This window comes from Terrapene carolina, unplaced genomic scaffold (assembly GCF_002925995.2).
Source record: "Terrapene carolina triunguis isolate 2854851 unplaced genomic scaffold, T_m_triunguis-2.0 Scaffold68, whole genome shotgun sequence".
In the NCBI taxonomy this organism is placed as follows: domain Eukaryota; kingdom Metazoa; phylum Chordata; order Testudines; family Emydidae; genus Terrapene; species Terrapene triunguis.
In genome coordinates this window covers 2,300,722-2,323,920 of record NW_020664419.1, presented here as the reverse complement: position 1 = coordinate 2,323,920, position 23,199 = coordinate 2,300,722, and the positions used below count along the sequence as shown (strand labels likewise).

At 48.2% G+C, this 23,199-nt stretch overlaps 1 protein-coding gene across 1 annotated transcript; it reads right to left on the bottom strand.

Annotated features, from left to right (window-relative positions):
- Positions 1-1,871: 1,871 nt before the first annotated feature.
- On the bottom strand, positions 1,872-18,598 carry SLC35B4 (solute carrier family 35 member B4). Its single transcript, XM_024203994.2, has 9 exons — positions 18,443-18,598; positions 17,576-17,678; positions 14,988-15,037; positions 13,793-13,874; positions 12,113-12,173; positions 10,853-10,962; positions 10,187-10,262; positions 8,714-8,789; positions 1,872-5,515 (listed from the first exon to the last, which is right to left on the bottom strand). The coding sequence occupies exons 1-9, from the start codon at positions 18,589-18,591 to the stop codon at positions 5,269-5,271; spliced, it is 954 nt and encodes a 317-aa protein (XP_024059762.1). The 5' UTR covers positions 18,592-18,598; the 3' UTR covers positions 1,872-5,268.
- Positions 18,599-23,199: the final 4,601 nt, after the last annotated feature.

The window sequence follows — 23,199 nt, the reverse complement described above, 5'->3', positions numbered from 1 at the left end:
GGAGAAAGATGATTTGTTAAATTAGAAATATAGACGACATAACTGCTCTGGAATTAAGTGCAGCTATTAAATGTGTAATATGTGGGTTTTATAGGCGTGTATGTTAAACATGAAATTACGGCCAGGCTTTGAAGAGGTATCTTCGTTAGCACATTATCCCTTTATAAAGTGATTTAGCCTTCACTAGCGTATAGAAGGACCTCGGTCATCCGCTTCTTTATCAACTCACGTTCCCCACTACTTGGCTTTAATAGTGGAAAGCCTGTATGAGGGTCTGTCTTATGTCTTCATTGGATAGCGAGAGCCAAACAGCGGGACTGAACAAAATACGAACAAAAGTACAAAGCACGGCTGTATACCAAGCTTTTCAGAAGGTAGCAGCCTGACTTTAGGCAGTGAAGTCGATATTTAGGCAACTCAATACGAGGCCTGATTTTCAGAAGTGCTGAGCCCCCAGCAGTCCCCACGCTAAACACTGGCCCACTTAGTGAGTTGGCTTAATAAAGACTTGGGGCATCTCACTTTAGGCACCCAACTTCTGAGAATCTGGGCTCATGTGTCAGGCGTATGGACAGGTTGCATCCCTGATCATCTTGGCTAATAGCCATTGCTGGACCGCTCCTCCATGAACTTCTCTAATTCTTTTTTGAACCCAGTTATACTTTTGCCAGCTCAACATCCCATGGCGATGAGTTCCACAGGTTAACCGTGCGTTGTGTGAGGTGGAGTTTTGCTTCTAAGGGATAGGCCAGGTGTGGGAGAAGGCTGTGGGACAGTTGTCGGGGCTGTAACAATACAGAATTCTAAGACAACATTAGGATAACAATGACTTTCCATCCATATGCTAGGTCCTAGCCCTTCAAAAGAAGCCAGTTGCTCCCTGCCAGTTTGCTACCTGGGTGAGGTTCCTTTCCAAAACGTTGGTCGTATGGCTAGGGTGCGACTCAGGACACCTGGGTTCAATTCTCTGTGCCCCTGTTCATCATCTGTAAACTGGGGTGACCAGCACTGCCCTACGTTACAGGGCTGTTCTGTTTAGAGTATGAGACACCGATGGGTAGGCTGATAGGGATTGTGTTGAATCTGAGTTTAGAACAAGCTAAAGTAGCCACTGCTCTTAGTCTAACTTTAGAGCAATTAGCTTTCAAATCAGCCTTGCCCTCCCAGATAGAAAAGAAAACTAAAGAGTTTGGTTTTCAGCTCCCACTGACTTCAAGTAGAGATGGGGGGTTCTGCCCCACTGGAAAAAAAACCCCTAGTCTCCACCACCCCATTCTAAGTCTGATTCGGCTGCCATCCTCTGTTCCCCCTCAGTGCATGTTCTTTACTGATGGACAGTCAAGATCCTCCAGAATTGGATCTGGTAGCAGCAGGAAGGCCAGGGCTCCTTGGTTGCTCACGTGGCGTTGGCTGCTCAACGTTCATTTTTGTTTGGAAGCCAACACTGAGACCAGTTACTGACCTTCTGGACTGAGCCGTGGCACACCGTCATCCGCACACGCTGGGGCTGTCTGGCTGCTCCCGGGAGGGAAGGTTAACCCTGAAACCAGAGAGCCTGCTCTGAAGCCCACCTATTGGAGGCAGTATGACTTCATGGCAGCAGTACCTGGTCTACTTCCCTTAGCAAAGAGTGTTCAGCAGAAGGAACATACCGGCGGTAGGGATAGCTCAGTGGTTTGAGCATTGGCCTGCTAAACCCAGGGTTGAGAGTTCAGTCCTTGAGGGGGCCACTTTGGGATCTGGGGAAAAATCAGTACTTGGTCCTGCTAGTGAAGGCAGGGGGCTGGACTCAATGACCTGTCAGGGTCCCTTCCAGTTCTATGAGATAGGTATATCTCCATATATTAAACAGTAAAAGGCACAACAAAAGCTAAGGGTCAGGAGCAGATTTATTTAACAAAAGAAAAAACCCCTAAATCTCTACTTTCATTCAGAAAGCATTTCAGATCTTCAGGGTTGGGCTTTTTCAAGTGTCTATTTGCATATGCGCTAAATCACTGTCGGTCATTCAAGTGTACATTTTAAAAACAAGTCCACCACCCCTACCGTGAGGATACTGACAGAGTGTCTCTAGATAGTCCAGGTTGTCTCAGCATTTTCCTTCCCCTCTGCCTCTCATGAGTTTATAGAGACTATCACTTAGAGATCCTAGAATACAGAAGGGAAGCCATCACTACCGGTGTCTGGTGATAACTACTCTGCGACACCTAGACTGTCTTGTAAACAGAGATACTGTATATGTAAAAACATCACGTTGATTTCATTCAAATAAAATCCAAATACAGAACATGGCAAAAAAAACTGAAACAAGAGACCACATAGAGTGGAGCTGATAAATGAGAGCAGCCTATGTACAATACTACGTTACATTCACTTTTACACTTGCCAAGCTATTGTTTGGCTGGCAACAGTGAACCCAAACTACTTGAGCCACATTCACAGCTAGTGTAAACTGGTTTCATGTGGAGTGGAGGCCAGTGCTGAATCTGACTCCATGTCTCAGCCTCATGCCATATTTCCACTCTGATCTACAAGCTCTACTGCTGCTCTAACACTGAATTCTACTTGTGCTGCACACACTCCCTGCTCTGAGTCTGTGTAAAAAGCTTCGCCCCCCCCCCCCCCCCCCGCAATGAAGATCAAGATGGAAATCTTACTTCTGGGCTGGTCTTTCCCAGGGTATGTATATACCAGCTGATGAGCTGAAGCAGGGTTTAAAACAAGTTATTTGTGGGCGGGAGGGATAGACAGTCTAGTGAACGTGCAGGCTTATTCTCCCCCTGCCAGAGAAAATACTTTGAAAACCATGTGCCACTTGGGGCACTCCGAAGGCAGGAAGTTTTGCTCCTCAGAAATATTGCTCTGAGCAAGTAGATGCCAACTCCATCCTGCTATGGACGGCTTCACAGTTACAGGGAACAATGAACTTCAAAGGCAGTGAATCCCTTCCCGTCCACTTGAACACTGATTGTAACATAGCAGTGTTTGCTTGTGAGCTGTTCTCTGACAAATCAGAGGCGCAGTCAATGGAACAAGTCTTGTTGTCAAACTTAAAGAGCGTTAGGAACAATGGAGCATGACAAGGACAGGCTGGCTGATTATGCCCCTTTCATTTAGTCTGTGTTATGAGCAGACACTTTAAATAGCGAAGGAAGCTGTAAATTAGTTTGACCAGCTGCTCAAAGTCAAGACAGCTGAAAATGGGGAGCTAATCTGGCTATGGAACCGTTCCAGGAAGTGGCATTGCAAGCTCTCCCACAAGGCACCAGCTGTGACCTATAGGGACCTCTGCTAAAGGTCATCACGGTGGCTAATTCAGTCCTTGCTCTCTGCTGAGACCGCCGAAGGCTGCCACCATCAGAACTACTTATGATGGCTTTCGCTCTTCCGCTATCACGTCTTATTCTAGTCAGATGCTCGGCTAGCTGCTTGAGGGCAGTACGTGTAATCTAATATAGGAACATCTCGGCTTTGTATTCAGATCGGTTTATGCCTCTTACTTTTTACCCATTAGCAGAGTCCCAGCAGGTTCTCACTTGTGGGTTTGTTACTGCACATTTATCTTTCCTCCTTGCTCCTAGAAAGGACACTATTAATTCTCTATTGCTACAAGCCCTGTGCAAGTTCCTTCCTGAACACTGCTGGCCAGGTCGACCACAATGCACAGAACTTGTCTGTGCACTTGCAGCCAAACAGTAGGATGTACGCATCCAAAACTTCACCCAGGGCCTGGATGTATAAATCCTAACACAGGTGGGTAGAAATGGTCCGGCACAAAGAACTGGCAAACCCAAATCGAAGCGAGGATGGGAAAGGTTGGCTGCTAGATCTTGCAATGTCATTTAGCAGGACACTAAGGGGAAGCCATCTTTATGGACCTGATGTCACAGGAGCGCCACACCTGGTTGCTACAGAGGCTCAAACAGCAGCAGCACAGGGGAAAAGAGTGGTGACCACAGGGAAAGAGCCATGTTAGACCTGAGTAGTAACTTCACCATGGGATTCAGGGGATAGTCAGCCATGCAAAGGCCTTCAACGTGGCTGACTTCCTCTGAGCCCTTCGGGGGAAACACCTGCAATTTCACTGGGGACGTCACTCAACGGGGTGGTTCTCCTCTGCAAAGGGAATGTAAAAGAGGCACCTTCTGATTGGAGAGATCTGTTCCCTGGCTGCGTTCAGTAACACAAACAAAGCCTCTGCTCTTAGCCACGCAGAGCCGACAGCCCCCAGCTCGCTCACTCTTGGCTATTGCATCTTGTGCTCCAGTAGAATAGTCTAAATTCTAATCAGTCTCATCTCGACAAGCCCACTGGACTCTGGGGTTGCTAGGGGTCACTGGGGCTCTAATTTGGCCTGTAGAACCTTTCCGTTCCAGCTGGGTTCTTTGGCTCAGGGCTGGCTTTACTACACTAGCAATTAGGAGGGGAAAAGCGACCTGGGAACTGGCCAGCTGACAAGGATGGAGTCCCCTGGTGCCATTTGTCACCTGCGCTTTAAAAGGTGACTCGCAAAGAGAAACTGAGTCAAGTCCTGATCTTACATACTTCAGTGTCTCAGTGAAGCAAGAGACGAGGACAACAGTGTGACTGACCTTTTAAAAGTCTCTCCCATCTCAGTGACTCTCTCTCTCTCACGTCTGGGCTCACCGAAGAGCCCACAACGCGATATCACAAATGGAGTGTTTCGATGCAGAATGCATCATTCCTAGCCATGAGTCAAGAACGGCAGAGGATTTCACAGAGGGATCAGGGGACTTGGGAAGAGCTGGCAGCTTCAGCTGTTTTGAATGCCCCCTGCAGCTAGAGAGCCAGTCCAGAAGCCAGGGCTTGGCATCCACGCGTTGTGCTTGAACTTTACAACGCTGCGCTGGGCGTTAGCAGCACCGGGCGGGTCAGGGCACAAGCGCACCAGGCTGCCGGTAAAGTAAGGAGAATGGTAATGGACGGCAGCGAAAGGGTTAAATCAGACAGGTGGGGAGGGAGGATGGGCCAACAGCACCACAGGCAGGGGGCCAGTGCAGGGACAGCGTGTAACGGACGCACGTTACCTTTACAGTATTAAAAATTTTAAAAGGGCCATTTTAAAACGAAAGGGGCTGCGAGCCGAACGCTAAACTCGTTCTCTTCCCCAGCGGAGGCTACGCGTTCCCCACCAGCTTGGCACAGCCAGCAGCTCCTCTCTATTACAGAAACGACCCCCCTTGCAGGGGAGTCCCTGGGGCTCTGCCCTGTAAAACCATAACAAAAGGTCCTTGCTGAGACAGTCCTTTACTCCTTCTTGGCCTCCTTCCTCTGTCTGGCCAGCAGAGGCCGCAGGCTGTTCCACACTTCGGTGTACATCAGCGTGCCCACGAAGACAAAGAGGGTGCCCAGCCAGTGCCAGGCGGTGAAGGGGTTCTTGAAGTACAGGATGGAGAAGATGAGGCTGACAAACTTGCGCAGCGTCACCACCAGGGTGACGGTGAGGGAGGTGCACTCCGTGGTGAGGCTGAAGACTCCCCGAATGCACACGTATCTGGGTGGGGCGAGTTAAGGGCACAGCGAGCGGAGAGAAGCACATGCCGGTGGTCGGCTGTTTGAGAACACGGGGGCCGTGGGTGGGTCCAGCGGACGGATGAAGGGCTTAGGAAAGTGAAACGGAGAGCACCAGCTTGAGCCAGGGACAGTGCAGATAAGTGCTACTTTCTGAGCTGCAGAACCCCTGCCATTCATACCAGCTCTGCCAATGCCCCTCCAGCCTGACCCACAGTCCCTCCTCCTGGTCTCTCTCCACACGGACATGCCCCTCAATCCTGCCCCCCACCCCACCCTCCTATTCCAGTACTGCTCTCCCCACACACACAGCTCTGCTGATGCCCCTCCGTCCTGACCTGCAACCCTCCTTCCACTCTCTGCTCCTCCAGCCATGGGCTCCCATTCAGCTCTGCTAAACTCACTCCAGTCCTGCAGCACCCCCCAGGCCCTCTGTCCCCGTCGCCCTTCCCAGTTCTGCGAAGGCCTCTCACTCCTGAAGGAAGCTGGGTTTGCTCATGTTCTTTTAATGCTAACATATTTCTGATTTGCCCACCTGGCTTGTTCTTCCTCCCTGTTTCATGGCACGCACAGACACTGCCCGTGCTCAAAGCCATGACAGATATCCACAGGTGCGTCTCCTGCTGCCTGGTGCCCCAATCGCCTACAGTCTACATAGGCTCATCTGCCCAACATAGCTGCAAAGGCACCTCAAAGCTACCCCCTCCCCAGGCTCCAGCCAGCCATTCATGCACAATCCAAACGAGCCAATGGAGCACGGCTGGGAGATCTTTCTGCTCCTTTGCTCTATGCCCCGTGCCCGGAAGCTGGGTTTGCAGGCGCTCCGGTAATTCCTACCAACGTCCACGCACCTTTACAGCTCTCCCAATACAAGCGGTGATAGGATGTCCTTGAATGGAGGGCAAACCCTAGGAGATTCGGGATCACTACCATGCGCCTTTAAGTATAAGAGCTAGTAGTCTCATTCCCCACATTATTCAGGGCTAGACTTACATGACTTAAGGCCACCAGCCACAAGGGAATACTCAAGTTCCACCCCCACCCCCACCCAGAAAGAGTTGACTTTAAAGAGAGAGACAAAATTCACTCTCCTCTTCTAAGCCCTTAATATGTTTCCATAGCTGTTTGCAGTGTCTATAGATCGGGGTCAGCAAACTTTTTGGCCCGAGGGCCACATCTGGGTATGGAAATTGTATGTCGGGCCATGAATGCTCACAAAATTGGGGGTTGGGGTGCGGGAGGGGGTGAGGGCTCCAGCTAGGGGTGTGGGCTCTGGGGTGGGGCTGGGGATGAGGGGTTAGGGGTGCTCCGGGCTGGGACCAAGGGGTTCTGAGGGCGGGAGGGGGATCAGGGCTGGGGAAGGGGGTTGTAGGAGGGGATCAGGGGTGCAGGCTCCGGGCAGCACTTACCTCAAGAAGCTCCCAGAAGCAGTGGCATGTCCCCCCTCCGGCCCCTGCGCGGAGGCGCGGCCAGGTGGCTCTGCGTGCTGTCCTGTCTGCAGGTGCCGCCCCTGCAGCTCCCATTGACTGCGGTTCCCGACCAATGCTAGCTGCGGGGGCAGCGCTTGGGGTGGGGGAAGCTTGCGGAGCCCCGTGGCTGCCCCTGTGCTTAGGAGCCGGAGAGGGGACATGCCACTGCTTCTGGGAGCCGTGCAGAGTGGGGCAAGCCCCGGACCCCGTTCTCCGGCGGGAGCTCGAGGGCTGGATGAGGCCCCCGGGCCGTAGTTTGCCCACCCCGGTCTATAGGAATCCTCCCAGTCTTCGACACCAGCCAGAGCTCTCTGAGAATCCAGCCATCATAATCTCAAAACCAAACACACGGTGCTAGAGCAGCCGCTCTCTTAAAGAAGGGTTAAAAAGTTGCACTGATATGCTAACAGCACCTGCTGCAAGACCAGGTAGGCTAAATCTAAGAGCTATCAATCCTCCTGCCGCAGGGCATAAGCTGATAAACAGCTGGAGTGGAGAAGTCTCTTCCCCTCCACGCCCCCTTGCTAGAATATAGAAGAGACGTGTTTAAGGAGGTTTTTTTTTTTACCAAGAGGCTTGGGAAGCAGTAAGTAGAAGGGCTCCTAGCTGGGGTGCAGAGGGAATAGTGAAATAAGGACAGAGAGCGGGGGGGGGGGGGGGGGGGGGGGGAAGACAAAGGGGTGGTAGAATTTCGACACAGAGCCAGGTGGCTGCCTTTTGGGAGGGCGGGGGAGGAGGGGGGATGATCAGGAAGCTTCTCGCTGATCCATCTTTCCCCTTCCCCTGGATAGGCAAGAGTGTTTGTATTCTCAGGAATATTTCCACCCTCCTCTGGCCCAGTAAGCGTAGAGGACAAAGGTAGAGCTCAATCATAGGTAAGTAGAGTTGCCTAAGTGCTAAAGCCAGTTAGTTGTCAAGCCATTCCACACACACCGGACGCTAGGCTGGCTTCTGCTCCTACTTGACTCAAATTATATATGCACAGCTGTCTGGGTCTCTTTCCAAATGTCCTCTGAAGTACCCTGCAGTGGCTGCTGTCAGAGAGAGGGATACTGGTCTAGGTGGAGGATTGGTTTGCTGCAGTACGACAGGAGGTGATATACTGTACTAGATGAACCACTGTTGCTTTATACGCAGGTGCACACAAGTTGCCATTGCAGAACAGAGATTGGGAGGGAACAGAAACAGACCCCTCCCCCTTTCCACATAAAGAGCTTACAATAACCGCAAGCCATAACTCGGTGACAAACTGCAGGAGTGTCTGTCTCATCCCAGAATCGCTGAGGTGTGTTCATAACAAACAAGCCATTATCAAAAGCTTGGGTCTCCGTCTCTTCTGTTGCCTTCACGCACTGCATTCTGCCTGAATTCAGAGAGCAAAGGCTTCCCTGCCGGGACCCTCTCTGCCTGCCTTTTCCAGCTTCACGCGCACACTTCCAATAATTATTACTAGTAAAAGTTTAGCTGCTGTGTCGGTACCTTACATCAGCTCAAGCGCACCTGTCAATGTCTCTGGTCTCTTGGAAACAACACGCACGCTGCTTCAGCAGCTGACAGCACCTCTTGCGCTACAGAGACGTTAGCTCTGAATTCAGGGAGGTCTAAGAGCGCACGGCAGGCTTTACACAACTGATCTTTCGGCCCAGTTTTCTCAACGCACTAGCATCCCCGCTGCCTGCCCTGGTTCTACCACCAGTGCGTTTGAAGGATACTGAGTGATGACGTTCATGACGAGGTAGAACCACATGATGGGCAAGGTCAGCCCGATCCCCGGGACTTGGAATGGCTCTGCGAGGAGAGAGGAAAGAAGAAAGGTCCATGTCTGATCTCGGCCCAGCTTTTAAAAGCTCAAAAACACACACAATGGCAACGAGCCCCCTTCTTGGTGGTCAGCAGGGAAGCCTCTCAATTGCGTCTCACTCGGCGAGGCCTGCCGGAAAAGCTGTGGGGAGCTTGCACTGCGACTGACCATGCTGTATCCGTGCGAGGGATAAACACACCACAGCTCTGGAGACCGAAGGGTATTCAGATTCAATGGCATTCTAAAGCAGACTGGACAGCAGTAACGGTTGCACATGCTCCAGCGGCACTGGGCCCTACCACCTGGAAAGGGGCCCAGTTCTGGTTCTGATCCAGTGTGGTACCTTGACTTTTATCGCTAGACAGAAATAGCACGGTGAGGTGGCATCTCTTACTGCTCACTGTTTGGTGTCTCCTGCTGTATGTGCATTACACACAGACGCTGGGCAAAGCTTTTGCTGTGATAAGCACCACGAGAGCTGTGCATTTCTGAATTCACAGCTGACGAGGGGCCCATTATCAAGCAGCTATTGGCAATGAGAACATGAATTCCACTTTGCACGTGCTTCTGCAAGTTTTTTGGGGAGGAAAGGAAATCTCACAAAGGCAACTCTGTGCTGGCAATACCCGCCGGGAGAAGTTTGCGTGAAAAAGCTGTATGAAAACATTGTCATTTTCACACAGGTCATCTACCTGGACATGCATCATGGGCTAGATCCTCAGCTGCTATAAGCCTCTGCAGCTTCATTGATTCCAATTTCCAAACTATGCCAATTTCAACCAAAGAATCTGGCCTGTTCATTCCCATGACTGTGCTCATCGGCATCACTTATGTGAATGGTTTAATGAAATCTGTTATCACTTGATTTGCTGAATGGGGGAGGAAGAACAGCCCTTCTTTTCCGCTGGAGAGAAGGATTTTCATTTTTAAATGGCTGTGACTGACTAGGGAAGATGAGCTGTGCATTACAGGGGGACCTGTTTACAAAGCATCATGCTGAAAAGTTTTTGGCTGTCAGATAAAATTGGGGATCTGTGTCTGTGAGGTGGGGCTTATTTAACAATAACATTCACCAGTTTTCAGGTTTTCACTTCTGCGTGTGAGTAACTTAATGCGCACAAAACAGACCCACTGATTTTGACGGGACTACTGATGATAGATAAAGTTAAGCATGTGTGTATTAGCAGGGTTGGGAACTTGACGAGTTTCTAATCCCTCTGCTGGGTTAAAGCACTCTCCATAGCAATTCACAGACTTAAGTTCAGAACGGAACATTATAATTACTTAAGCTGACCTACATAATCACCAGCCAGAGAGTCTCACCCAGAGATTCCTGCACTGCAGGGAACCCACAAGAGCATCAACTTGCACAAAGAAAACTCACCAGACTGGCTGAAGAGAACAGCATGGGCGTAGATGTCCGGAGCGAGGAGGAGGAAGCCAGGGAGGGGCAGGGCATGCTATGGCAAGAGATAGAAATCCAATGCAGAGCTTTAAACTGACACCAGGCAGAGAATCCAGTGTATGTGCATTTCAACTAATGTTAAAGGACAAATGCTTTAATGTTCTAATTGAGCTCATGTACAGTTTATCCATCCGTCCTACCCCAAGTCAAAATTATCAGTCACTCTTGGCAGAGCAACCTGGGATTACGACAGGATGAAATGCATTCGTTGACCCAGCCCTCATGCTCTAAAGGGCCGAACACCTGAGTGAGAGGTTTGGGGACAGTTTTTGATCAATGCCAGCCTCATTTCCCCAACCCCCTCTACTGTATAGTAACCTGGCATCATAGGACGTAGAAATGGGAAGAGACTTATTATAAAATCATCATGCAGGATTATTTCCTACAAAACATTTCCTAGTGCCGAGCACGGCCAGGGATTGCCCGCATGGCTCTGACCATAGGATCAGGGCCTTCAGCTCTAGATTCTTTCTAAAAAAAGGTTCCACTCAGGTCAGTGGTTCTATCGCATAGAGCAGACTGGAAAACTGCATGAAATTTATATTCGAAATGGTTTGGTTTGAGATAAAGCCAGCAGTTGCTTACATTGTAAAACAGCGCCTCCTTGGAATGCTTTCCAAACTGTTTGTAGATGGTCTCTTGAAAGATCCCCATTCTGGCTGACATCAGGAGGGCGAAGGTCAGTGCCGCGATACCTGTAACACAAAAGCAGCCTTACTGTCCCCGCCTCAACGCTTAATAAACCTCAAATCAATCAGCGTAGGCAGATCTCCGGGGTGTGACTTGAAACGAAAGAGAATGGGAAAGCCCACAAGAGACCGGTGCCGCAGCCGAAAGATGTTAGGGGTCTTTGAATATTTTACCCATGTGACTTAGGCACTAAGTCTCATGGAAAGCCAATAGGATTTAAGCACCTAAGGCCCATTTTCAAAAGTGATTTAGCTGCTTTAGATGTTGTTACCCCCTTGACCAATATTGAAAATCGGAAGCCAGCCCCTGCCACGCACAGACGGAATTACTGCCCCACATGCAAAATTGGGTTCCTCAAGATATCAAACCCAGTCCCTGAAAGCAGCCAGAAAGTGAAGACTGGCCATATTAAACTCTTCAGGGCCAGTTTTCTAAAAAGGCTCCTCTGCAGCACCTGGGTGAACAAGAAGGCCCTTCTATTGTAGGGAGGAAGTGGGCCAATATTGTTGGCATACACATGGGGCCAAATACATCCCTGGTCTAATCCTGCTGTAGGCAATGGAGTGACACCCAGGACTGAGATTGCCCTTTGACCTCTACGCAGTTTTTTACTCCCCCTCCCCAGCTTCAGCTGACGACGGGATGCTGCGATATTTTCAGAAGCCATCATTTCTCAGGTTCGCCTCCCATGTCTGTTTCCTATAGGGAGTCTGCTTTACAGAGCTAGGCCCAGATTCTAATCTTGGTTTCATCAGTGGCACCCGTCCAATGGAGATCAGACTCTGCCCTTTTTGACTTAATATGAATCTCTCAAATTCACTGCGGAAAAGTAACCTGGGAAGGGACCCGATAAAGGAGCAACGCAGCTCCATCACTAACCCACCCCTCACACAAACACTTCAGATACTATCTTTGACCAGCTGGTTGCAAGCGACTTTTTGCAACGTGATAGGCTTGTATCAACAGGGTGAGAGAGGGCAACGGGAGTCTGCTTAAATCGATAGCAGAAACGCAACTGATCCCTGGAGCCGGGTGTCCGACCGCTCTCTGCTGCCGTGCCGTTTAAGCACAGCTGCAGGCCTGGAGATCAGCCCCGTGAGAGCAGCTTCGACCAACATAATTGCAAAGTCAGTTAGCGTCACTGCACTTACAGACCTAACAGCCACCACATGAAGACGTGGAGTCCGTCCTCTTCGCTTAAGCTGGATTTAGAAGCCTAGGGAAGGTGGGGAGAAGCGAGTCAGATCATTATAATGGATGCAGTTGGGGAGTTTCCAAGTGACTAAGTTTGTCTCTCTGTTCCCAATAGCTGATGGATTGTGTTCCAAACCTATACAAACAGTATATCAAAGACAGCCCGGAGTGTCCTTCCTCTGCACTCCCTTCACTGGTTAAAGAGAGTATGTGGCAGTTACGGCTTTCACCCCTGCTTTAGTGGAATTGTTGGACAGAAGATGAAGACTGATCAGCAAAGCATCCCTTTCAAAGCAACACGCTGGCTGAAGACACGTCGCTTCCCCTCCCCTCCCTTTATCCTAACTCTTGAGTGACTGTGTGTGTTATGATGAAGCTGGTATTTTGGGACATTTGTTGTATTTGGAAAAAATAATCAATTACCAATCATAATAAAAAAGTACCATGCTGGCACAGCCCAAGTCTGACAGGAGCTGCAGATGCACAGCCTCTTTTGCAGGGTGGAAAACAGACTTATTCAGGCGTGAGTCTATTGAAAATGGGATACAGACTCACATATGCCGATACCCAAGCCTGCACTCTGTGGCACATGCTTAACTCCCAGTATTTGCTGTGGATCTATTAAAGTTAACTTGGATTATTACTACTAGTCTAGTCTAGAAGTACAGCTGTTTAATGCATCTGTGGATGCATTAATCTCCTGAACCTGCATTTAAATAAGCAAGGATCTTACAGAACCCAGCTTCTTACACTGCAGACTAATTCTAAGCAGCTGTCTCTGTATCAGAGCAACAGAGCTGCTTAAAGTTATTGCGCAATGAATCTTGTAAGTTTTTCCTCTCTACAGTTGCCTGTGACAGCAGGAGATTCGTTTCTCTGGTCCCTTCCGATCCTTTGTTCTTAAGTATATTTTCCCCATGATAAAGCGTTATTGTCACTGCAAGTCTGCAGTGGGCTTACACACTATTCAAACCCACAAAATTGGGCCAAATTAAATCAGTTTTCACCAAGACACTGGAAAGGGCATCTCTCTAAGTCCTATCTCCATGGTCGGTTTCAATTTTCTGGCCTTACCTGCGTAAAAGCTGTTAAACCAAGAAGGAAAAACCTCAAACAAGAAAAGTTACACACTTGTGTGTATTCTCCCCACCCCGAAACCTTGCTCGCAAAAAATTGCCAGCCTGTTTATGCTCAAACTTACCCAAAAAATAAAAATCACACTTCATTTCGGGCCAGGCCTGGAAAATTCTAGTTTGAAAAGAGACCTGTTCTGGAAGCTGAGAGTAAGGTTTTTAGATAGCCACTGCCAGTCTAAGCAGCTACTAATCAATTACATTAACCCCAATTATTTTGTTTCCTCTGCAGGTGAAAGTAACTCGATATTCAGTGTGCCCGTAGGAAAAGCAAAAACTAAGCAGCATGTCATAAAAGGCACCTTGAACTAAAAAAAAATGTGAAGGCCAGCAAAAATCCGGTGTCTGACTGTGGGAAAGATCTCTAGGGAAACAGACAAAAAATATGCAGTGTACTTTCTTCCCATTGATACAAAGGGAATTGCCTGATTAAGGCATCAGTGGCAGCTCCTACTGTTAATAGGGCTCCCAGCTGTACAGACTCAGACACTTGAAAAGCATTCCTTACCACTTGTTTTGCAGACATTAAAGTGCAGATAAAGATCCCCACAGACACCAGGGCTATGGATGTGTATTTAGACACACTGTATCTGCAACAAGAGAAGAACAGAGAGACTTCAGCATTCTAGTCCACCCTTTCCAACCTGGGAGCTTTCACCCAATGCTGCACTGAAGAGGCATTAGGCCTGATTCTGCTCAGTTACCCTGGTGTAAATCTGGAGTAACTACTGATTGGAAACTGTTGAACAGAAGATCCAAGGAAAAGCTCTTTCAGTTCTAGCCCTTTCCATGCTCAGAGATTTAAGTGCTCTCTTTCCAAGAACTAGTCCGGGATCGATCACAAGATAGGGAGCCTTAAGATCATGTCATTCTGATTACTCTCTTGCTGAGCCATTTACTTTTCATTCCCTGATACCCCCACACAGATGGAAAGGTCAGCAGAAGAGAGCTCTTACTGCAATACCTAGCCCCACTCCTGCCTGGGCCAGCAGCACGTCTCGAGCCCTGCTCATCAGCGCTAACAGTATGAGCATCTGAAGCTCGCTTAGCTGTCAACTTATCTTTTACATAAACCAGTCACTGGAGGGGGACAAAGACCCACACGCTCCTATTGCAGCAAAAACAAAAGCTTCTTGAAAAATATTTAAGCCGAGACCTCACACGGAAGGGAATCCTACCCAGGCCTCAGCTGGAAGGCTGGTGGCTGCAAAGGGAGTGACAAAGCACTCTCTTCCCTATCGCTCCTCCGTCACTTATAATCACACGGCCAGCCCACGAGCAGCAACCTGGGACCAACTCTCCTTCACTACTTACCTATCAGTAAGGGGTGATATAGGGCTTAATCGATTAATGATCATAAAACACTGTACTTCTCAGACAGACGGTGATACAGAAATGCAAAGCAGTAGTACTGAAGTGCTCCCTATTCAGGTTTGCCTTAGAGAGGTACGGCTGGAGCGCCAATCCCAGCTTTGATACGGACTCCCGCCCTGACCTCTGGCAAGTCACTTACCTTCAGTGCCTCAGTTTCCCCATCAGTGAGAGGAGGATAACATTTACACCGAGGGATGACAGATCAAGTCTAAAGCGCTTTGCAGATGAACAGTTTTTCACATGTGCCAAATGCCGCTGACTATCAGATGTTGCACTGACTAAGTCAATAACATAAATTTTTCTGATGAAACTGGGAGGTATTAATTTACCTTTTTTTCAAAATGATGATGCCTAGAACCATGCTCGCTATTAGAGAGCCCTGGGGAGCGGGGAGAGAGAAATGCAAAACAAGGTCAGTGTCTCAGGCACCCTCCCAGATATAGAAACACATTCCACGAGAAATCCTGTGTGCTCTGAACAGGTAAGTACAGTTCACTAATAGAAATAACAGCCTCAAGAGAAGGACAGTGAGAGACCGAAATCAGAAAGGGACGGATTCTCATTAGACCCAGAGAAGAGAAGTAATAGGACATGTGGATGCAGCAGGGAAATTTAGGCTTTCTCCTTGTCGTATTTACGCTAAAACAGTTACAAGGGCAGTTCAGGAAAAGAACAAACTAAAAGAGTTTCTGGCATCAACATTGTAGGGAATAGGCCTAGGTCCTCTATCTATCTGGGGATGGCTCAGGAATGATAATGTTTAGGTGAGAGAACTACGAGGTTATCTAGCTCAGCACAGGACTGGTTCCTAGATTGTATCCTCTTTTATTGTTTTTAAAAAACAGTCTAGATTTAAGATGTGTCAAGCCATTGGCCATCCACTGCTTCTCACGGAAGGTTACTCCACAGCCTAGTACGCGATACCTGATACTCAAGCATACATTTCCTTTTTGCTTTAATGTAAGTTCACCTGGCCACTGTTTTGCAGACATTAAAATTTGCGAGAGTAACATGGACGGGGCAGCATTGTGCACCCCCTAGGGGCGCATGAAGGACTAGCAGCGTGCGCACGCACATTCATGCTGTGTGGGCCTTTAACAGGGCAGGGTGCTGCAGAAGGGAGGAGGTGAGAAGGGTTTCGTTTCCTTGAAGTGGGGCTCAGCTTTCAGGTGACATCTTCTTACCCAAATGATCCTGTTCGTACATTTCATGGCTCATTGGGTTAATACAGGGGTGGGCAAACTTTCTGGCCCAAGGGCCACATCTGGGTATGGAAATTGTATGACGGGCCATGAATGCTCATGAAATTGGGGGTTGGCGTGTGGGAGGGGGTGAGGGCTCTGGGGTGAGGCCAGAAATTAAGAGTTCAGGGTTTGGGAAGGGGCTCCAGACTGAGGCAAGGGGTTGGGGTGCGGGGGGGGGGGATGAGGGCTCCAGTTGGGAGTGTGGGCTCTGGGGTGGGGCTGAGGATGAGGGGTTGGGGGTGCAGGAGGGTGCTCCGGGCTGGGACCAAGGGGCTCAGAGGGCAGGAGGGGGATCAGGGCTAGGGCAGGGGGTTGGGGCACAGGAGGGGGTCAGGGGTGCAGGCTCCTGGTGGCACTTACCTCAAGCAGCTCCCAGAAGCAGCGGCATGTCCCCCCTCCGGCTCCTACGCGGCCAGGCGGCTCTGCACACTGCCCCGATCCCAGGCACCGCCCCCACAGCTCCCATTGGCCACGGTTCCTAGCCAGTGGGAGCTGTGGAGGCAGCGCTCGGGGTGGGGGCAGCGTACGGAGCCCCCTGGCTGCCCCTACGTGTAGGAGCTGGAGGGGGGACATGCTGCTGCTTCCAGGAGCCACGCAGAGCCACAGCATGGATCTGGGCAAGCCCCAACCCCCGCTCCCCAGCAGGAGCTTGAGGGCCGGATTAAAACACCTGAAGGGCCGGATGTGGCCCCTGGGCCGTAGTTTGCCCACCCCTGGGTTAATACATCTCTTCATGCTAGTAGTTTTATTTTGGCACAATTCACCTTTTGTACAGTGCTCTGTGCCTATGAAGCACCATAAGAAACACATCAGTGAATCCGCAAGTTGTAGGGAACTAGAGATGTAAAGAGCAGGCAAAACTTGAATTTACTTTTCAGACGTGCTACCAACACGCTCAGTACAACTAAAAAATAGCTACTGAGTGTTTGCACATGCAAACTCACATATCCTTCCCCCGGACTGCATTCATACTGGGCAGTCTTTGCAAACCTATCCTATACTGTGCCAAACAGACGAATAGGTCACATTACCAGTGAAATGCAGGGGTTTTACATGAAACAGAAGCAAGTTGTTTTGCAGTCTGAATGCAGGGCTGGGAGCCAGGAACTCCAGAGTCTAGATACTAGCTTTAACACCAACTCCCTCTGTGATCCTAGGTGAGTTATTCAACCTCTGCATGCCTCAGTTTCCCCATCTGTAAGAAGGAAGCTTCTCCAGGCCTTGATGCCCCCCGGAATAAGGAGCAGACAAACAAGTTCCCAGCCCTGACAGCCAGGTGTGTGTGTGACAATGGCCCTCCCTGTAATGTGCAAAAGCCTCCCAAAGATTAACTAGTTCTCAAATCACCTGTCAGGTGGTTGTATTATTCCCATTTGACAGATGGGGAAACTGAGGCACAGGCAATAAGGGAACAGCCCAAATTCTCAAAGGGTGTCTATTGCAGAACTGGGAACTGAACCCATATTAAGCCCTGACCCCATGCCTTAACCACAAGGCCATCTTTTCTCCATTAATAACACTGCTATCTATGTACAACGTATTGTAGCTATAAAGCACTCCATGTCAATGCGAAGCTCTGCTCCTCCACCGGGCCTGGAGGGAGACTGAACGGATGTGTTCTGCTCCCCTGGGACATTGTGCACACGGAGAGAAAGGCTGGCAGAGGTACTCACTGATCTGAAGATCATGTGCAGCGGCATGGCTATGTTTAGATTCAGGGCATAGTTATTCACGACGCTGACTGTAAAGAACATGGCCACCATGATCAAGTAGTATCTGAAAGGGAAACACAAGGGGCTGGTCAGCAAAGCAAGTTGATGACCGGGAAGTTCCTTCTAGATGTTGTCTCACACAATGCTTGGGCAGCGCTAATCTGTCAGCCCCAGAGACTCAAGTTCTCTGCTCATCCTCAGAGCAGGAAGAGCCCAGGCGGTGCAAGTCTCCCTCCCTTACATGCAACAGTGTTCCCACATCTGCTCCAGGATGGGTGGAGAATTCAGTCTCCGTAAGGAGGCTGCCAACAATGGGACCAACTGCGAATGGGCTGGTATTTAGCGATCTACTAGGCACCAGTCTGAAACCAAGTCATTTCACACAGGCCATCAAGTCACAGGGATTAGAGGTGGAAAAACCCATCAGGTTTTCTAGGCCACACTGCTGCCAATGCAGGATTGTCCCCTACAGAATAAGGGGGTAAAACAAGAATTTTGCAAGACTTCTTTCCCCCCAGATTGCCAGTGGGCCCCACTCATTACCAAACCCCAGAGAGATCCAGTCCCCTAAAAGTAACGCTCGCTTACTAAACAGCTACTAACATGTTCCTTAGGAGAGAAGACTCTGAAAGCAGTTTCCTATTAATAATCCTAGATAAATGAGTTAATATTTTACCAGGCATGACAGGTTCTGAATGAAGCATTGCTAACTCTGGAAAGGGAATGAGGGTTAGACAGGAGAAACGGATAAGCTGTTTTATTAAACGCTAAGAGATAACAGATATCTAGTCAATTCAAGCCCAGTGAAAGCATTTAAGTCTATTGTACCTTATTGGGATGGCTGGCCGCTTCCTTCCAAAGTTGGCTTCAAAGATAAAGCCTTCCACTGCTATAAATAAGAACTGTGCAAATGTCACGATGTTCCCGCATCCTGGAAACTCTCTGGATTTGTGGGGAAGAGAGAGAAGGAGAAACATAATGACACACAGTATATAGTAACTGAATGCACTCAGGAGGAGACCAGTAGTTTACACACATTCATAGAGCTCTTACCAGCGCTTACCATTCTAACACTCCTGACAAGCTTACCTAGCGTGGTTCTTATATAGCCCTCATCACTGCAGTATAGGCACCTCCACTGTAAATTCATATACAAACTACTCACAAGGATCATTTCACTCATCACTGGGATCTAGCAACCTCTGGGGAGCAGCTTGCCAGCTGTTTAACAGTGCACAGCAACACCACTCAACAATCTTCTATTCATTGAACTTTTTGAAACTTTGCACTTTTAGAGAGAGGTAAGGGATTGACACTCTGTACACAAATTTTCAGAGGGACAATAGGGTTGAGGTCTGTTATTTTTTACCTCTATATATTATTTATTTATTTGAAAACATTTTTGCTGTTAACAAGCATGTTATCTCTGGAAACACAAATCCACAGTTTGAGAACTGCAAAACTAAGCATCTCTGATGGCATCTTCTAGACTGAGCACTGAGTCCCATTGGGTAGATAGAAAGATTGTACTAAATACTATACAGAAGCCCCTGGACCCCCATAAGATTGGTCCCTAATCCATGAACTTGGAACTCATTTACAAAACTTTTCTTAAACATGACATGAATATATTGTCTCATACTATAGAATTAGAATTTATAATCCTTATTCCATGATGAGATATCTTTGAGCTATAATGTATCTTAATTAAAACGATCTTTAGATAAAATGCATTTTGAGGAAAACACCTATCAAAAAAATCTGATGTAAATAAAAATAAATCCAATTTTTTTTATTTAAAAAAAAAGCATTGATTTTTATCCACCCTGATATCTGAGCACCTTCCAGTCACGTTATTCACATTGCTTAATACAGCTGTCACCTGTGGCTCATTCTCTTATCCTTCCCCCAAGAGGAGAATTGTGCATGCAGGGGAGTGTTTGGGTTTGATAAGGAGAGAGAGATAATTTTTTATGTACACACTGATCTCTGTTTGCTAGAAAAGGCTGGTCAAAATGGTGCACCTTGCACTTGGAGAGGAAGAAGATAAGGTTTATGATGGTCCTTAGTTCCTAGGGGAGTTTGTTCCAGTCTCAGACCAGCCCCTGAGAAAGCTCTGTCTCTTGAAGCGCTGAGAAAGCTGTCTCTTGAAGCGCTTTACCCTCATGGGAGAATGTTTCTCTGTGCCGGAGGAGCAGAGCTGTTGACCCCAGAGTCCTCACTCTGGAGCGTCAGGCGAGCTTTCAGATATCCTTGGCCCTGGCCACTGAACATGCTGAGAAGCAGGCCCGAGACCTTTCGATTGTTATCCATCGGAAACTGCAGCGAAAACTAGGAAAGAGGAACGACTAGCCATTTGGAATTCAGCTAGGACACCAGCGCTACTATCTTGCGTTTTATTCTCGCAAGAAGGGCTTCGATCTTTAACCACCGTAAGAGGCCAGTGTTTCCGTTTCACATTTCATCAGAAAGATTTGGGCTATGGTAGCACCTCTGTGCTAGGTACTGTACGAAGTACGTGCAGTGGCATAGGTCCATCTGCCACGATGCTGGGGCATTTGCTCAGCACTGACGCAGAGGGAAGAGCGCCACCTATTGGATCACTCATTTAAACAAAGCTTATTGAGATGAGCAAGCATACAAGATACAGTACGGTCAGACAGACACAGAAATGATGGATTTTTGTACCAGGTGTCCACTCCATCTTATTTGTTTCTACTTGGTTGCCACATTTTACAGTTACTGTTGTCGCCCCTTTTAGAGCCGGGCTCAATTTTCCTTCCTTGCATTTCAACAGGAAACCTTCTGAGGAAGCACTTTCCCCACAGCTCGGAGTTTGGACGGTGGAACGGAAAATGTCTCCGTTTTACTGTGTCACATGGTTAACAGAGCTGTTCCTCCCTGCACGTCCAGCGTGTGATTGTCAGAGCCTGCCTATGGTGTGTGTGTCTCACTGCGCTAAGGCAGTCTGATACGGTGACGTTTCTGTATATCACTATTGCTTGCTGTGTGTGTGGGGGGGGGGTGTTACTGTTTATTTGCTGTTCTTCCTGATGTATTGGATACGGACTTGATTTTAGGGCTTGGTGCGTCTTGAACATCCGTTTCTGAGTGGGGTTATTTTATATCACTCTGTTACCTTGATGCTAAAGAAGAGTGGAAGGTTCGTTCTGGCTCTCATTTTAAGTTGTCTGGTATGGGTCTTCTAGCGTCTTGTGAGGGGAGTAAGCATATGATTATTTGCTAACACCATTTATGGCAGCAACTAGGTGTTTGCTTGAGACCTCCCATTCCAGAAATGATCTAGCCCAAACCTGCTTTGCTTGGGAGATCAGACACGACAACAGCATTAAGTGTTTGGTGCACATAGGATATTTAGTGTTGGGGTAGCGCGCTGGTCCTAGGATATTAGCGACACGATTACTTCTCACTCACCTTGTTTCATGAAGTGGTATTTAGGCAATTCAGGAACAACTAGAACGAAGCCTGTTTTTCTTGTTATAGTCTTGGGCTTCCACAAACTACTGGTAGCGATACACAGAATCCAGTCCCTGAGATTCAGGCCCCTGCTGCACGGTTGTTCTCCCCCCAGGGACCCAACCATCTCCCTACCCCTGGTGGTCACTAACTCAGGAGTCTGGATCACCACCAGTGTGATCTTTCTCCACTACTTGTCCCCTTCTGCGCTCCCATGCCACCACAAGATCTGGAAATCTGTAATGCTCCGGTATTACATATAAAGTCTTGTTGGAATTTTAAAGTTCTGGGAGCAAATGGAGAAACCGTAATTAATCTAAGAAGCAAGCATTTACTCACAAGGGTGTGACTGTGTCCTGAGGTCTACCTGTGTGTGTGTCTACCGGAAAAACCAGGGCTGACATTCAGAGATTCTCCCAAGGAACTTTGATGCCTGGGACAGAACAGCATGCAGCTATCACAGAGCATTTGCTAGAATACATGACTGGCTGGGAGCTGAGATGCAAGAGCAGCCCACTATGCCCCCCACCCTCCCCAAATTGCATGCATCATGCTCATTGGTGCTATTTTATAGTCGTGGGGGACAAGGGAAAATTGAGTTGACACTTCCCCTTTTCTAACAGTCTCTGAAAACCACCGACTCCTCTGATGCAACAGAGAAACCAGTGCAAAGGACTCTTGAACTGGCTCCGACAAGCTAAAATTGTGGTGTTTCAGACTGCAGAGGACCCATTTTTCACTGATTTGCTGTCCAGTTGTGTTTAAGTTGCAAACTCAATTAACACGACTGGGGAGACAAATATGTCCAGTTAGCCATTTGCAGGTCGCTGTCTGGCCTTTACGTTTGGTTCACGTCCCACTACTCGTGTGGGGTGATTCGAGAGGGGCTGGGAAAGAGGAATTAAAAGGCTGGTGGGATGCCAGAGTGGTTTCTGACTAGACTAGTCCATTCCCCTTCATGATCTCTTGAGCTACAGGAACTCGGCCTCGTTGCTCAACAAGTGAAGTAAGAAGTCAGGGACAAGCCAGGTTCTAAATTGTGTTGACATAAAGCTATCTGCAAATGTTAAAAGACAAACACAAAAGAAAAACAGACTAACCAGCCCCACCCATATAACAGTATCCTGACTCCTTGTCAGGTTTACAAAAATTGGCTAAGAGCCTAGTTATATCAATTCATTTTTGACAGCTATTTTAACTTTACTCAACTAGACAATTCTATTTTGTTAGGACAATCATCTTCCAATAAATTGAAATTACATACAAATTGTAAGGCACCAGAAGGCTGGGTGGTTCTGGGTCTCTCATTTCGCTATTGCATTAAGATTACGATCCTTCTTTGTTTCACTTCTCTTCCGGCCTTCTAGGAGATTGAATTTTCTCTTCTGGGCGGCCTGGTACAAAGTCCAGAATGCAGGATTCCTCCTTAGCGTGGGCTAGAACAGTGGCTCTCAACCTTTCCAGTCTACAATACCCCTTTCAGGAGTCTGATTTGTCTTGCGTCCCCCCTAGTTTCACATCACTTAAAAACTACTTGCTTACAAAATCAGGCATAAAAATACAAAAGCGTCACAGCACACTAGTACTGAAAAACTGCTTACTTTCTCATTTTTACCATATAATTTTAACAAAGATCAACTGGAATACAAATATTGTACTTACATTTCAGTGTATAGCATATAGAGCATTATAAACAAGTCGTATAAAATTTTAGTTTGTTCTGCTTTCACTAGTGATTTTTACGTAGCCTGTTGTAAATATCTAGGCAAATATCTAGATGAGTTGAGGTACCCCCCCGGAAGACCTCTGCATACCCCTGGTTGAGAACCACTGGGCTAGAACTCATTACAGAGAACAGCTTTTCAGCCTCCTCTGTGCCCATTCCCAATCACATAACTGTTAGCGTCCGGGAACCACAGCAGCTGTCTGGAAGGGGTAGCAGGAATCTCTCGATGCAATTTTGCCGCTGGAAACAACTAGAATAGCCAAAACCATGTGATCAGCCAGCTCTCAGCAGACCATTAGAAAGTGGACCACAGTTTGGGAGTCCTGGCATAATGGACTTGCTTGTTCAGTTCATCTCATCCAAGTGGCTGTTCCAATGGATT